The sequence below is a fragment of the Diabrotica virgifera genome, chromosome 8, assembly GCF_917563875.1.
Source record: "Diabrotica virgifera virgifera chromosome 8, PGI_DIABVI_V3a".
Taxonomy (NCBI): Eukaryota; Metazoa; Arthropoda; class Insecta; order Coleoptera; family Chrysomelidae; genus Diabrotica; species Diabrotica virgifera.
In genome coordinates, this window is record NC_065450.1 from 60,883,622 (window position 1) to 60,901,191 (window position 17,570).

At 33.0% G+C, this 17,570-nt stretch overlaps 1 protein-coding gene across 2 annotated transcripts in view; it reads left to right on the forward strand.

Annotated features, from left to right (window-relative positions):
* Window positions 1-10,660, forward strand: part of LOC126890497 (juvenile hormone esterase-like) — a 128,336-nt gene extending 117,676 nt beyond the window's left edge. For both annotated transcript variants that reach the window (XM_050659479.1, XM_050659478.1), the window contains one exon: window positions 10,409-10,660. In XM_050659479.1, coding sequence (XP_050515436.1) covers window positions 10,409-10,601 — 193 coding nt within the window. In that variant the 3' untranslated portion in view covers window positions 10,602-10,660. The remainder of the gene's footprint in view (window positions 1-10,408) is intronic.
* Window positions 10,661-17,570: the final 6,910 nt, after the last annotated feature.

Sequence of the window (17,570 nt, forward strand, 5' to 3'; positions counted from 1 at the left end):
TAATTTTGAACCAATCAAAATACGTTATTTTGACAGATCACCATGGCAACGGAGGTATTTTATCGGAAATTTTTTGCTCGTGGGGTACCCAACAGCGAATTATAGTGGAAATTTTTTGACGTTTACAATAACAGAACATTTTTGACAGACTGGTTTTTATTTGTTTACATAATTTAGTTTTGATTCATTTTCTATCACTTGTAGTTACTCAAAACTTATGTAAAATTGAAGAATATACTATTTTCTATCTTGAAATGGTATTCCCATGCAACTACAATGAGTAGAAATTACGAATTTGAAAGCCTAAATAATTGCTGACAAAGCTATGGCGCGCTATTAATCTGTTCATGCAGCTTTGGATTTTCAAATGCAAATTTGGTGTGGAATTTTCTTACCGAATACCACGCGAAGTCAAATTAATATCCGGAAATTTTTTTTTGATCATGAATATTTTTAGAAAATTTCCGGAAATAATTTGACCTCTAGTGGTATTACTAGTGATAATTTTTGATAATCTCCCGTCGTTAAGCATATTACGTCAGGTGCCCTTCGTTGCTACGAAAAAATACATTCAGTGATATTAATGACAAATGTTTTAAAAATTATAAAAGTGATGACTTTCAACCGTCAAATACATATTTATAACAAATGTGTGTTTAATTTCACTAATTGGTACTTACATATATAAATTACAATAAAATTTTGGTTTTGAACAGTTTTATTCATGAAATAATCGCAACAAATTGCACTCGAACTCTAAAATTAATATAGAATTTTAGAGCTCTTGTGCAATTACTACTGAAAATTTTGATTTAGGTTCCTTTTATCACCTACTTTATTATTGGATTTGAGCCCAGGGTTACTTTAATTTGAAAGCCACCCCCTCTGGGTCTAAAAAACATACGTTCAAGATAAATCCGAAAATGGATAAATCGACTAATTCTAAGCAACTTTCGCTCTATAGAGTCAAAATTTTCGAGTTATTTGAGAAAAAATTTTCAAAAATGTGGCCCACAAAAAAAAAGGAAAAAAATGCTGTATTATTTATGAAGTATATGGATCTAGTAGAAGCAAAGTTCCAGCTAAAATTTTGAACCAGATTGAATTTTTCACGAGAACACTTGGCAGGGATAATACACGATTTTTTTTAGTGCTGTGTATGTGTATGTTGCTAAAGTTGGCTATTGGCTATTAGGGTAGTGCGAAAAAGTCAAGTTGATAATTCCGTGTCGCTATAGTGCGAAAAAGTTGCGATTGGTAATTACAATAAAAACAAAAAAAGAATTATTCAAAATGGACTTTATCTTATGATACCGCAACGGGTCTAAAGATTATGAAAAAAATGAAATTTTACCTTTTTTTCAAAAATTTATATATAACCTCCATGTAGGTTTTATGTATCTCTATAGTAAAATTTATTTACATTTTGCATGGTTTAGTAATAAAAAACATAGTTTTGCGAATTTAATGAATATCTTACGATCCCGCAAGGTCAATGAAAATCTATAAAAAAATGAAATTTTTGATGATTTTGATAAATTAAAATCATTTAGTTACCTCATTTTTCTGTTACATTGTGACGCTCTTCGCTTGTTTAGATATTGTATGACAATTTAAACAACCCGGAACTCACAACGAGGAGGTGATTGCACTTCTAGCTCCACCCACACCCTTCTCTCCAACCAACCAATGATAGTGAATGAGTGTGTGTTTTTTGCATTATTTACATATATGTACATTTCTTTTAGATCTTTTTGTGTCCAGCTTTTAAACGCCAACTTTGTATTATGATTTGGTGGTAAAATCTGGCAGCATGGGCCTTGATTTAAGTGTTGCCCTGATGAATCCATCTCTTGATTGGGGCCCACATACATTAGACATTAGACGATGCTTCCGTGACCAACTCTACGCACCGGTCGTCAGCTTGCGTGTGGCAGGGATAGTTTTGTACATTCCAGTCTGGCATGTCACCAGATGTAATGCAATAACTTATATCTTTATTTGAAACTATTCGAAGAAGTGGTGGAGAAGATAGTTTAGCAACATTCCAGTCTATTATTTTAGTTTGGTCCTGTGCTTCAAAATTTCAAGTATTAGGGAGAAAGGAAACACATTAGAGAGCTAGGGTTAAGTAGAGCGTTAAAAGCCGGACAGACTAAAGCAAAGGGCTAAAGTATTACAAATTTCATTCTTCTTACTTTAAATTTTGAAGCACAGGACTACACTGAAATAATAGATTGAAATGTTGAAAAACTATCTTATCCATCAGATCTTTGCAAAGTTTCAAATGAAGATATAAGTTCCTACATTACATCATGCCAGACTGGAATGCACAAAACTATCCATGCCGCCCGCAAGGTGTCGAGCAGTGCGGAAAGTTGGTCACGTTGGTTGTATCGTTCTAATGTACTCGTATGTGGGTCGTGGCTCCCACTCAAGAGGTGGATTCATCAGGGCAACATTTAGATCAAGATACATGTGCGAGATTTTACCACCAAATCACAATACAAAGTTGGCGTTTAAAAGCTGGACACATTTAGATCAAAAAGAAATATACATTTGTAAATAATGTAAAAGATACACTTATTGGTTGGTTGGAGAGAAGGGTGTCATTGTACCTACATATAAGTAAAACCACCTCTTCGTTGTGAGTTCTGGGTTTGCTTAAATATTGTCATACAATATCTAAACAAGCGAAGAGCTTCACAATGTACCAGAAAAATGAGACTAAAACTAAATATTTTTTAATCTATCAAAATCATAAAAAATTTCAATTTTTTATAGATTTTGATTGACCTCGCGGAATCGGAATATATTCGTTAACTGTGTAAAACTATTTTTTTTATTACTCAAACATACAAACGGTAAATAAATTTTACTATAGCGATAAATAAAACGTACATTGAGGATAAATAAAAATTTTTGAAAAAAAGGTAAAACATTTTTTCCATAACCTTTAGGCCCGTTGCGGGATCGGAAGATAAAGTCCGATTTGAATAATTATTTTTTAGTTTTTCTTGTAATTACCAATCGCAACTTTTCACTATAGCGACACGGAATTATTAACTTGACTTTTTTCGCACCACCCTACTGGCTATTAACATGGCAATTCTGATCTTGCTTACGGCACTTCTGAATAGTTCGACTGATATAAGCCCAAACTACTTCCGCAGATTTTTGAGCCACGAGGGTCTTCTCCTGCCTGCTGCTGGCCACGCATCGTTTGACGCTCGCACGGAGTTTGTCTTTATTGAGAACCTTTTTTACACACAACGTTTAATAGACGCAGCATTTATGCATGATAATGCATAGTGTCACACTGCTCAGAGAGTTATTGATCAGATGAGTCTCAAATCACATGTTTTGTTTAGACTGCCCGCAGTCCAGATATCAATCCCATAAAACATGCTTGGGATGACATGAAGAGACGTTTACGGAGTCATGTGAAGACCCCGAGAAATTCAAGAGAGCTTCGCGATATATTGGTGCACAACTGGAACAATTTTCCCCAGAATGTGATCCAAAATCTGATCCAAAGCATGCCTCGTCATTTGAGAGCTGTTATAGCTGCTAGAGGAGGGACTTTTTGATACTTAACTGAAGTTCTTAAAATTTCTTTTGTTTCAACAAAAAGCACATCAAATTAAAATTGTCCCTTTTAAATATTTAGTATATCAAAGGAAAATTATCCATTTTCATTACTTTCAACAAATTTTGATGAAAACTTTGTTTTCTTTAAGCAATCCGTTAGTAAACTACAATAATTTTTTTTTAAAAACTCAAAGTACTGGTTCCTACTTTTATGCTCTACAGTTTTCTAAGTTTATTCAATAGCAAACTTTATATAATATATGAAAAAATGTTTGTCCGACAAATATATGTTGGGCATTTTAATAAGTTCGACACATAGAACTTGTCAAATGATACGAATTATGTTGTTGATATACAGGGTGTAACAAAAATACAGGACATAAATTAAATCACATATTCTGGGACCAAAAATAGTTTGATTGAACCTAACTTACCTTAGTACAAATTTGCACCTAAAAAAAGTTACAGCCCTTTGAATTTACAAAATAAAAATTGATTTTTTTCAATGGATCGAACTCCATGTGAGGTTTCTTATTGAAAACGGACATGTGACATTCTTATGATAGGAACATCTGAAAAAAAAATTATAGTGAAATTTGTGTACCCCATAAAAATTTTATGGGGGTTTTGTTCCCTTAAACCCCCCCCAAACTTTTGTGTACGTTCCAATTAAATTATCATTGTGGCACAATTAGTTAAACACAATGTTTTTAAAACTTTTTTGCTTCTTAGTACTTTTTCGAAAAGTTAGTTTTTTTGAGATATTTTGAATATTTTGTCAAATCTACCACATATTTGTGTACTGTTAAGTACGATTTTAGAGACTTGGTAATAATATGAAAAGGGACTAGCCGGGTAAGATGATATGAAAAGTGCCCCCAACTCGATTTGAATTCCATATAGGTCACCGTTTAGCATATACAGTGAAACTCACTTTCTAAAATTTTTAGCCCCCTAGGTGGTCATGTGACACACCTAGAGCCTAATTAGGGTTTTTATGTTTTTATTTTTTATCTCAGCCGCATACAGAACTAGCGAAAAACTTTAAATAAAAAAGTTGTAAGCTTTAAAAAGTTCTGTCCGAAATTTTTTTTTATTTTTGGCAGGAAATTTAAATTTTAGAACGGTTTTAAAATTTTAAATGAGTATAAAAAAATAACTAAGACATTCGTTTTCACGAAAAAAATATATAACGTGTATTTTTGTATAATGTTTCACCCTAAATTTTTTCAAATTTTTAAAATTGGTGAAACGCAGCTTTAAAAATAAAAATCCCGCATTTTTTCGGTCTTTTTTTTTCGTTATTTGATACAATTTTATACATATTTTTCCAAAAAGGTAACACCATCACTAGTATAGGTAAAAAACTGAAAAATAATTGGGGTTTGCTTAATAAAAATTTTTTGTAATGCCATCCATTTTCAAGATACAGGGCGTTGAAGAAAACAAAATTTAACACATTTTTTACGATTTTGCCGAAACTACTGGCAACATTGTAATAGAATTTGGCGAGTTTTAAGATGTAGTTGTTGTGCATTTTTTGACATACAATTAAGAATTTTATATTTATCATTGGCGCGAATAGATGTAATGGTCTGAACTTTTTGAAGTAAAAAGATAGTACGCCACTGACATATTTTAAATTAACAATCGTTTTTGAATTCCGCGTTCAATTTGTGACACAGAACTTTTTAAAGCTTACAACTTTTTTATTTAAAGTTTTTCGCTAGTTCTCGATGCGGCTGAGATAAAAAATAAAAACAGAAAAACCCTAATTAGGCTCTAGGTGGGTCACATGACCACCTAGGGGGCTAAAAATTTCAGAAAGTGAGTTTCACTATATATGCTAAACGGTGACCTATATGGAATTCGAATCGAGTTGGGGGCACTTTTTATCATCTTACCCGGCTAGGCCCTTTATTTATAAATTACAATTTGAGGTATACTTTGAACCATATTAAAAAAGAAGCCACATCTCAATAAAAGGTGCCTTATCTGAAAAATACTAAGATTCAAAAAAGTTTTAAAGACACTGTGTTTAACTAATGGTACAGCAATAATAGTTTAATTGGAACGTACACAAACATTTGGAGGGTTTAAAGGCACAAAACCCCCATAAAATTTTTATGTAAACATATTAAAAAAGAAGCCGCATCTTGATTAAACCTGGTTTATCGAAAAAGTACTAAGAGGCAAAAAAGTTTTAAAAACATTGTGTTTAACTAATGGTACTACAAAAATAATTTAATTGGGACGCACATAAAAGTTTGGGGGGGTTTAAAGGAACAAAACCCCCATAAAATTTTTATGGGCTGCACAAATTTGAATATAATTTCTTTTTAGGATGTTCATGCCATAAGAATGCCACATGTCCATTTTCATTAAAAAATCTCAAATAGTTTTCGATATATAGGAAAAAATCAATTTTCATTTTGTAATTTCAAAGGGCTGTAACTTTTTTTTGTGTGCATATTTGTACTAAGGTAAGTTAGGTTCAATCGAACTATTTTTGGTCCCAGAATATGTGATTTAATTTATGACCTGTATTTTTGTTACACCCTGTATAGCAGTCTGATTTTTTGCATGAGAGTTTAACGAGAGGGTAACAAATCAATTGCAAGTTCTGTCCAACAAAATACATGGGACGTTTTGGTAGTCTGACATTCGAAACCTGTAACCTGTTTCACAATTAAAACTTCCCCTGTTCCACTGTTCCCGTACATCAAAGTTTGTCCGATTAGTCACCGTTAAGCTGTTAACAATTTTTTTCTTCTAGCTCTGAATAATGATGTAGTCAAATTTCCAAACCATTGCTTTAGATTTTTCAGCCATGACATTCTTCTTCAGCCATGAAAAACAAATTTTCAACTTGCTATTAATAAACTTTTTTTGATATGCGGGATCCAGGCCTATAGCAACAAATGATATAATATTAAAAATGTATAAACATTTTCAATTTCTTTGCAACACTAAAGTGCAGCAGCTGCATAATACTCTGGTTAAATCGGAGTAGAGATTGCAATTGCTGGATCCAGCATCCAGCAATCCAGCTGGATCCAGCGCTTTTTTTCACATGCTGGATCCAGAAAATCATTCTGGATCCAGCAGCGCGGATCCGCAAACGTGTCAAATTCGAAATAAGTTACTTAATGTATTCATTAGCCTCTTTATTCAAAGCCGTTAGTCGGCAACTTGCCATTCTATCGCGCTGGCAGTAGCTCAGTATGCTGGAAAGTTTCTATAGCTTAAAAGTTTGCATCGATAAAGTGTTGATATACATTGATTCTGCGATAAAATTCTCTGCAGGCGAGTGGTCAATAATCGCCACTTTTAACCGGCTGTAGAAGCTCTTTACAGAATAGAGTACACTTTGATAACTGCCGACACAACCATGAAATTTGTCTTAGGCAAACTAAATAGCCAGGACTTTAGCCGTAGTGCCGATCTATCGGAAGCACTACGCAAAAGAATCACGGAACGGCGTCTATTACAGGTACATTAGTGTGTTTATAAAATCAAAAAAAGTATGACGAAGGACTAAACAATCCTGGTTACTTCTCCATGCCGAAAAAGAATGCAATGCGACAAGAGATGAAAAATTTGTTGATTTGTATAAATAAACAAGTAACTGTGGAACCAGTGCAAGAGATAATGGAAGAAGATGGGCCTACTAATCCAGAGCCTGTGAATTTTACTTTAGAACAAGAACTTGAGATTGAATTGAAACGATAAAGAGAAATCATTTATAGCCAAAAAACTGATTCTCAAAAAGATTACGAAAAGATTTTGGAAAAGGATATGGCGGTTTATGAGCCCGAAGGAGTGAAAGGCGATCGATTGTCAATGGTCTATGACTATTTGATGACCTGAAAACCGTCCAGCACAGAGGCCGGAAGGGCTTTCTCTGCAACCGGCTATATGTGCAGTCTGTGCGAAGTAGTTAAAGCCTATGTTTTTAACCCGGGAGTAGTCGCGCTCACTTCTGTAACGTCAATAGTCGCGTGTGAGATTTTATCTCAAAATACGAATTTAAAACAACTATTGTACTATTTTATCCTGTACTATTTTTTTTTATTTTTGTTTTTTGTACTATTTTTTTGTACTTTTTATATTGAAAATATATATTTCTAACAATTTTAATAAAAAACCTGTGTTAACGGCCACCTGCCAACATCGGCCACCTGTCCTAACGGTCAGTTTAAAAATTTCCCAAACCAATTATATGTAGACTACAAAAACTGGCAATACCGTCCACCTTTCTATATCGGCCAATAGTTCTTTTATTTTTAGTGGCCGTTACTGACAAATTTTACTGTACAGTAAAACCTGTGTTAACGGCCTTCTTCTTCTTAACGTGACCTATCAAGTCCCCTTGACGTTGGCGATTAACATGGCGAAACTGTCTCTGTCTCGAGCTATTCTAAATAGGGGTTCTGCTTTCTTTATTCCTGTCCACTCCCGGATATTCTTCAACCAAGAGGCCTGCTTTCTACCAATTCCTCTGCGTCCTTCGATTTTACCCATCATAATAAGTTGAAGAATATTATACCGGCCTCCCCTTACTACGTGTCCAAAATAGGCCATCTTTCTATATTTGATGTTATCAAGCAGCTCGCGGGTAGCATTTGCTCTCTTAAGGACTGCCACATTTGTCAGCATAGCCGTCCATGGTATTTTTAGAATACGTCTGTGCAGCCACCTGCCACCGCCTGTGTTAACGGCCACCTGTCCTAAAGGCCAGTAAAAAAATTTCCCAAACCAATTATATGTAGACTACAAAAAGTGGCAATAGCAGCCACCTTTCTATATCGGCCAATAGTTCTTTCATTTTTAGTGGCCGTTACTGACAGGTTTTACTGTATTACGAAAAAGATGAAATGTGAGATTCTATCTAACGTCGCGACTACTCGCGGGTTAAAGCTAATTGGCTCTCCCCAAAGCCATAAATTCCACAAAAAGAAGAAGAAGAAAAAAAATTCGTACGCATTACTATACCCTTCCTCGAGGCACTTACGAAATTTTTTCAAAATTGCAAAATTTTACATCAAGTTATCGCGAAAAAGGATAAAAATTGAGATTCTATCTCACCGCGCGACTACTCGCGGGTTAAGGTATCCATAAAACTAAATAATTCATGTTTCTGTTGTTTAGAAATTTAGCATACAGACAAAAAAAAAAAACATTAAAATCGTGTTTTTATTTTGATTCCACATTTTGCTGGATCCGCGCTGGGTCCAGCTGGATTCAGGCCAATGTTGCAAAAATCCAGCTGGATTGAAAATGCTGCTGGATTGCAATCCCTAAATCGGAGAGTGCAGGAAGAGTCTATAACCCGTTTCGGAGGTCTTTTTCCCCTCATCAGTAGTCCCATATCGTCTTCTCTCCGATTTCTCCAGGCATCAAACTTTGGGCCTTTCCGACTTGCAAAGAAAGAAATGTCACGGATGAACTAGACCCATCTACCGAAAAACAAAGTAAGTTATTAATCGAAGTTGCACAGAAAACGACAATAAATATCGTTCCCCTATCACCAGATTGACAACAGGTGGAATACTTTCTTTGGTTACAACCTCCAGAGATTTTCAAAAATTATAAATCATACAGGAGTATGTTTAACCAGAGTATTATGCAGCTGCTGCATTTTCGTGTTGCAAAGAAATTGAAAATGTTTATACATTTTAATTCATTTACTCTTTTGTAGGAGCATTAAGGAATCTTTCCTGTTGGAACTTTTACCACGCTGAGCAGATAAGTTGTGAATTATTTAAAATTCTCTCTTAATTTCCTCGGTATCCTGTTTGATTTATAAGTTTTGAAAATCTCAGGAGGTGTAACCAAAAAAAGTATTCCACCTGTTGTCAATCTGGTGGTATATGAACGATATTTATTGTCGTTTTCTGTGCTACTTCGATTGATAACTTACTTTGTTTTTCGGTAGATGGCTCTAGTTCATCCGTGACATTTCTTTCTTTGCAATACGGAAATGCCCAAAGTGTGATACCTGGAGAAATCGGAGAGAAGACGATATGGGACTACTGGTGAGGGGAAAAAGACCTCCGAAACGGGTATAGACTCTTCCTGCACTCTCCGACTTAACCAGAGTATTATGCAGCTGCTGCATTTTCGTGTTGCAAAGAAATTGAAAATGTTTATACATTTTTAATTCATTTATTTTTTTGTTGGAGTATTAAGAGGAAATAGTAGCGATCAACAGGTAGCGAAAACGCGTTCCAAGATTATTTCATTTTGGAACTACTAAAATTTTTTATTTCATTAGTAGTTCCAAAATGACACAAAATCTAGGCATCGGATAAAAAAGTTTATTTGAAGAAAGTGTATTTTTTTGTTCTTCTTAATGGCGGTAGATGCTCGTTTTTTTAATATTGTATTTAATTTCAGAGTAATTTCCACATATTAATATATTTTTCAAATTGGGCTCTGTACCGCCATTCTTTATTATATTACGAATACGTGTGCCAAATATCTCGAAAAAATATTCAAAATTACAGCCGCAATCTTGGAACGAGTTTTGGCTACCTGTTGATCGCTACTGTATCACCTTAAGGAATCTTTCTTGTTGGAACTTTTACCACTCTGATCAGATGAGTTGTAAATTATTTAAAATTATCTCATCTTAATTTCCTTGGCATCCTGTTTGATTTATAAATTTTGAAAATCTCAGGAGGTGTAACCAAAGAAAGTATTCCACCTGTTGTCAATCTGGTGGTATGGAGACAATATTTATTGTCGTTTTGTCTGCTACTTCGATTGATAACTTACTTTGATATAATAGTTTAAAAAAAAAATTATTTTTTAGAAAACCGATTCCTCTGCCAACCTCAACCTTGGACAATATCGTTTGGTTGCCTGCATCGATCACACCACGTCCATTATTATTTAATATTGATTACAAAAACAGATATATTATAAATCCGTATTTAAAAGAGTTGAAGTTTTATGACAAACAAATATTTGGTAAGTATGGACAAGGAGTCTACGATACTTATTGAGGCATTAAAAAAATTTAACTAATTTTATAATATAATAGAAAATAAACATTATAAAACAACGTTAGATGTTTTATTTAAATTTATGATATTAAATCGTCATGACCCTGAGAAATCAGAATTTGGTCATCAGCGAAACATAAAGTGTATAGTGTTGTCTCGTCATTGAGAGGGATTCACATGCCATTACATTTTCTTTTCCACAGATCTAGTGCTTGTTCCAGATAAATTTTGAAAATGGTAGGCAAGATACAGTAACCCTGATTTAGTTCTTTTGTGACCTTAAATCCCTCAGACATCCTTGATCGAGTTTTAATTTTTGCAGTCGTTCCATTATGCAGACTTTGAAGAGCTTTGATAAAACCATGTTTATATGTTGGTTTGCTGTAAGGTTGACCATAGTTCGCTGAGGGGCACACTGTCATTTGTCTTTTGTAAATCTTGTAAATTTTGTAAAATTGAATGAGTTTTGTTAGCTTAGCTTCCTGGACTTTGTACCGGCTTTCACTAATTCTACATACCCCAGGCTGTGGGTGAAAAAACGTGATATAATTCAGGAATTTTTGAAACCTATCAGGTGTTGTTAAGGACGATGCCAGGAATAACTTCTACTAAAATGTAACCAAAAATATTGCGCGCTTTTTTTTAATTGCGATTGTCATTTGTTAAATTTGCAATTTTTATTGATTTTTAATTTTGTAGCTTAGGATATTGATTTTAGAGAAAAACTTTTTAATAGAAAGTTGTAGTAAATTAAAAAACCTACAATTTGAGCTATGGTAAGTTTAATTTCGTTAATTGGTTATTGCAAAACAGCCTGCGAAAGGTCCAAAATGGCCGTTTTTTACAATTGCATTATTTATTGTACACATAATTTATTTATTTTTAAAGATTTAAAATGAAGATCTTTCAATTCCAAACATAAAAAAAAATTGTAAAGCCAGATTAACGAATTTGTTGCTTAGATATTATAAATTGTTTATCCCAAGAGGTCAAATGTCGAAGGCTATAACTTAAAAAAAAATCGTAGAAAGTTGGTGAAACATCCAATCTCCTTCTAAAGAGTTATATTTTCATATTATGATGTAAATAAATGCGAAAATCATGTTTAAACCTCTAATTTTTGGATTTGAAAATAAGGGGGCAAATTTCGTTATAAACATTTAGAGCTGAAGCGGCCCTCTACATCCTATGAGTTTTTAACTTACATATTATTGTTGCTGAAGATAAAACGAAGATTTATTAAAAAATAAAAAATTTCTACGACCAACTGAAGCCGAGATAATTTTTGGGGTTTGAAAATAAGAGGGCAAATTTCATTATAAACATTTAGAGCTGAAGCGGCCCTGTATATCCTATGAGTTTCTAACTAATAGATTATTGTTGCTAAAGACGAAACGAAGATTTATAAAAAAAATAAAATTATCTACAACCAACTTAAGCCGAGAAAATTGTTTTTTTTTTCTTAAATCATAGTGCCTTTATTTATAACAATTAAGAAATTATTTTACAGTAATTGACTAAAGAAAGACTTATATTATCTTAAAATAAAAATTACTATAAAATATAATTACATTTAATTATTAAAAATTATTTTTTAAATCGGTGCTTTTGCAAGCGGCCGAATTTTGCAAATCGCCCGGCTCGCTTCAAATCCGCGCCTCGAAAATTTTTTACGTAACTTGTATTAAATTTTGACAGAAAACAATTTAATAATACTACCATTATAATATACAGTCTATTTACCACTGTATTTGTTTTTCTTGATAAACTTTTATATGTGAAATCCAAAAAGAATAGTCACTACAAGAAGAAAAAGTTTTATATTGTATATTATAGTAAGAAATAACATTATTATTAATATATTTATATAACAATGAAAAGATTAAAAATATAATTATATATTTCATATATATGTATCATTTTTGTAATATTATTTTTTCAGATATGAAATTTCACATATAAAAGTTTATCAAGAAAAACAAATACAGTGGTAAATAGACTGTATATTATAATGGTAATATTAATAAATTGTTTTCTGTCAAAATTTAATACAAGTTACGTAAAAATTTTCCGACCGCTCGGATTTGAAGCTAGCCGGGCGATTTGCAAAATCCGGCCGCTCGCAAAAGCACCGATTTTAAAAATAATTTTTAATAATTAAATGTAATTATATTTTATAATAATTTTTATTTTAAGATAATAGTCTTTGTTTAGTCAATGACTGTAAAATAATTTCTTAATTGTTGTAAATAAAGGCACTACGACTTGAGAAAAAAAAAACAATTATCTTGGCTTCAGTTGGTTGTAGAAAATTTTTATTTTTTTATAAATCTTCGTTTTGTCTTCAGCAACAATAATCTGTAAGTTAAAAACTCATAGGATGTACAGTGCCGCTTCAGCTCTAAATGTTTATAACGAAATTTGCCCCCTTATTTTCAATCCCAAAAATTAGCTCGGCTTCAGTTGGTCGTAGAAATTTTTTATTTTTTTATAAATCTTTGTTCCATCTTCAGCAACAATAATCTGTAAGTTAAAAACTCATAGGATGTACAGGGCCGCTTCAGCTCTAAATGTTTATAACGAAATTTGCCCCCTTATTTTCAAATCCAAAAATTAGAGGTTTAAAAATGTTTTACGCATTTATTTACATCAGAATATGAAAATATAACTCTTTAGAATGAGATTAGATGTTTCACCAACTCTCTACGATTTTTTTTCAAAAAGTTATAGCCTTCGACATTTGACCTCTTGGGATAAATAATTTATAATATCTAAGCAACAAATTCGTTAATCTGGCTTTACAATTTTTTTATGTTTGGAATTGATAGATATTCATTTTAAAGCTTTAAGAAAAAAAATATTTGTACAATAAATAATGCAATTGTAAAAAACGGCCATTTTGGACCTTTCGCAGGCTGTTTTGCAATAACCAATTAACGAAATTAAACTTACCATAGCTCAAATTGTAAGTTTTTTAATTTACTACAACTTTCTATTAAAGAGTTTTTCTCTAAAATCAATATCCTAAGCTACAAAATTAAAAATCAATAAAAATTGCAAATTTAACAAATGAAAATCGCAATTAAAAAAAAAGCGCACAATATTTTTGGTTACATTTTAGTAGAAGTTATTCCTGGCATCGTCCTTTACAATACCTGATAGGTTTCAAAAATTCCTGAATTATATCCTGAAATCGACCTATTTTTCACCCACAGTCTAGGGTAACAGGGATGTCACCAAGACCAGGGGATTTTACATTTTTAGGGATTTGGTTATTTCCTTCATCTCTGGCTTACTTACTTGTAATGGTGATGAATTTATATGTATACCTATCGTGTTGTCTTCCTTGTTAGTAAATTCTGGTTTTTGTTCTTTTAATAATTTTTTGAAATATCCTTTCAATTTTTCCAGAATATCCACACTTATGTATATCGCGGTGTGGATACAATCCATGTAATATTTATGTTATTTTGAGTGCATGTTTATTCTGGCTCCATTATCATTTCTGGTATTTTCACCGTGTGCTTCTACCAATTTGTTGTTCAATTCCCGTCCAACTCTGATATTGTAGTCACCTAGAAGTATGATCTCCCTAGATGTTCCTACTTTTAAAATTTCCTTATTCAGTTGTTCGAAGAATTTATGTTTACTGTTTATCAATGCGTTATCGTTAATTCCATATACTCCTAGTATGGCTATTGTTAAAATTTTGCGAATAACAATAGCAGCTCCTTGTTGTGTTCTTTGGTCTTAAGTCACTGCACTATAGAATAGGTCATAGTGACCCCACTTTTCGGAACCCCTACCGTTCTTTTTAGTTTCCGTAAGCACCGCGATATCTGCCTTAGCATTTTTGAGTTCTGACATGATTTCTTTATTCCATGCACATTCCATGTACAAAAATTCATTAACCGTTTTTTTACAGTTTTCATCTACTGTGTTTTGAATCTTTTGTTCCGATGCTTTGGTTAGACTTTTTAAAATTGTACGTGTTTTATGACTAACGAGGAGATAGCCCGGTGTCTCAACCCCCAACCTAGGGGGCCAGGGATTTTACATCAGAGTATCCTTCTCCTATGTGAGTGGCTTATACTGCAGCTAGAAAAACTCACCTACCCTGCCTGTTCGTTCGCGAGTGGTATTTTATTTCCCATCTACCCATCAGCTGTCTAATGCTGGGGAGGGAGTTCCCATATCCGCCCACATGGAAACGCGCTCTCTAGGGGCTACAGGCGACAGATCAGAAATTATAAGTTAATATAGTTATATCATCACCATGAAGGCCTTACGGAATGTTTGCCGCTCTTACTTAGAGCCCTCTGATTCGTTTATTGCGGTGAATCACTCAGCATTCCACTTGTGTGTTGTCAATGTTTGTTGTGTGACTTGGCTTTCGTTAAAATTTTCTTCCACTTATTTCGATATGTGCGTAGTTCCCTCCAGTTTCTCCTTTCAGAACTTTGATATCTCTGATGACCTAGTCCTTCCAGTGGCGTAACAAACTCCATCGGGGCCCCCCTGCAGGGTTGGAAATGGAGCCCCCTTTAAAAAATTACTAAATGCAACATATGTAACAAATACCTATATGTGTTACAGTCCAGCAAATGAACGTAACATATGGCGATACCGTGTTTTTTTCACTGTCACTACCGAAGTGGTCAACACAAGACTTTTCGAGTTATTTATGAGTAAAAATGTTTATTGTTCAACAAAAAACCACGTTGTTAGGCGATTTTTCGCAAATAGTTCAAAGAATATTGTTAGCGAAAATGTATCTAGCTTATAAAAAAAAAATGAAACAAAAATGAAGTCTATCTACCCAGTAAAACAAAAGTTTTTCTTATTCGTGAAATTCCAAATCGAATATTTCAACGCGAAATAACCAAAAAATGAAATACTTTTCGGGGAAACTCATTAGAACTTTTTTAAAGTGTTTAAAAGAAGCTTTATTTTTTACACAAGTTTCTAGCATCAAAACTAAGCCAGTTACGCTTCAAATACAGTTATCCCATTTTTTGGTAAAAAAATTGTGAAAATCTCCCCCTATTTAGCACCTAAAATAAAACAAATCATGATCGCCTTACAAATTACTTAACTTTTTTATATGACCTGTAAGTTTCACCGGTTCAAAGTGCTTATATTTAAAAGGGTTCTAGTTGAAAGGGCTTGAACGAGTTACTAATCACGAGTATATGCAAATTTTAAACAGCCATATCTTAACCAATTTTTGTCTTACAGAAAAACAAAATAAAGAAAAAATATTTATAAAAGCAAGACCTACATTTCTTCACTCTTTGAGATTTTTCGTATCACTTATACTTACTTTTTAAGTTATTTTTAAAAAAAGGCATTTTTCCAAAATAAAAAAACTTTTTTAATATGAAACCAAATTTTTTCAAAGATAAGAACTTCGAAATGATCAAACTTACAGATCATATAAACAATAAATATTTAAAGTAAATGGTAAAGAGCTAACGACAATTTTTTTTTGGGTGCGAAATAGGGGCCGATTTTCTTGGTTTTTTTTTACCAAAAAAGCGGTTAACTTTATTTGAGCGTAACTTGTATAGTTTTGGTGCTAGAAACTTTAATAAAAAATAAAAATAAAGCTTTTTTTTGAAACATTTAAAAACAGTTTTAATTAGTTTTTCCCGAAAAGTACTTCATGTTTGGTTATTCCAGGTTGAAATATTCGATTTGGAATAGGACGAATAAGAATAATTTTTCATGAGCTTCAACTGTGCTTTTACTGTGTCGACAGACTTCATGAATAAGTACACCATTTTTTTGTATCTTATAACTACATTTTTGCTACACATATTTTTTCGATATATAATATTTAATTCGATAAATACTTATTTTTGAGTTATTTGCGAAAAACCCGTCTCAAAACGTTGTTTTTTTGTTAAAAAATAAACATTTTCATTCGCAAATGACTTGAAAAATATTAACATAGATAAGGAAACTCTATAGAACAAAAGTTGCTTTACTAATCAATTTATACATTTCCGGACTAAACGTACCTATGTTTTTCCAACTTAGGATGTAGTAGGTCCAACTTTGAAGTGGAGTGTACTAGAAACTAAATCCAAATTGTCAGGCAAATACGTCCGTCGTGACGTTGATAATTTCACTCCAAAACTGCCATTTACTGAAACTTCATTTTCAATACTGCTCTGCTTAAAAAACGTATGTATGCAAATAATATAACAACACATTTTTACATATATTAGACGGCAAGATAGGACCCTTGACATATTGGGGCCCCCATAAGCTTGGTAAGCTTAGGGCGTGGGGCCTCCGTTACGCCTCTGGATAATTATATCGAAATCCTAAACGTAGGTAAAGATTAAAGAGAAAACCCATTTCTAGATTTAGAAATATTGTTATAAAATTCGGCAAATTGCAATTCTCAAATCTTTCAATAGTCACGTACAAAGCATTATAGTTTATTGTCGTCACCATAAAAGTTCGTGAGACCGGAAAGGAGTAAATTTCTAGATATGAGATGATTCACTTGCGAATTTAGAAATTTACGTTTTTAAATTCAAACACACAAAGTAAAATCATATACCTATAACCAATTTTTACATAATATCAGACGACAAGATGGGGCCCCTGATCGATTGGGGCCCCCCGCAAGCTTCACGCTGCGGGGGCTTCTGTTACGCCCCTGAGTCCTTCTATCTCTCTCTGGCCCTTCCCCTTTTTCTTTCAGTTTCTGGTTTCCATCTGTTGATATTCAGGTCGTTGATAATTAGGTCATTTTTCATTTTCTCTATGTATTCCATTTTTTCTATCTCAGTTTTTGCGCTTTAATAAATCTAACTATATTTTCTCCCTTCATTATGTCCCTTAGTTCATAGTTCATTCTTCCTCTCATTTCTCTGTTATCCATTCTTATCGGGCCCATAATCCGTCTGAGGATTTTCCTTTCGGATATTCTCAATTTTTCTTTATCTTTTTCTG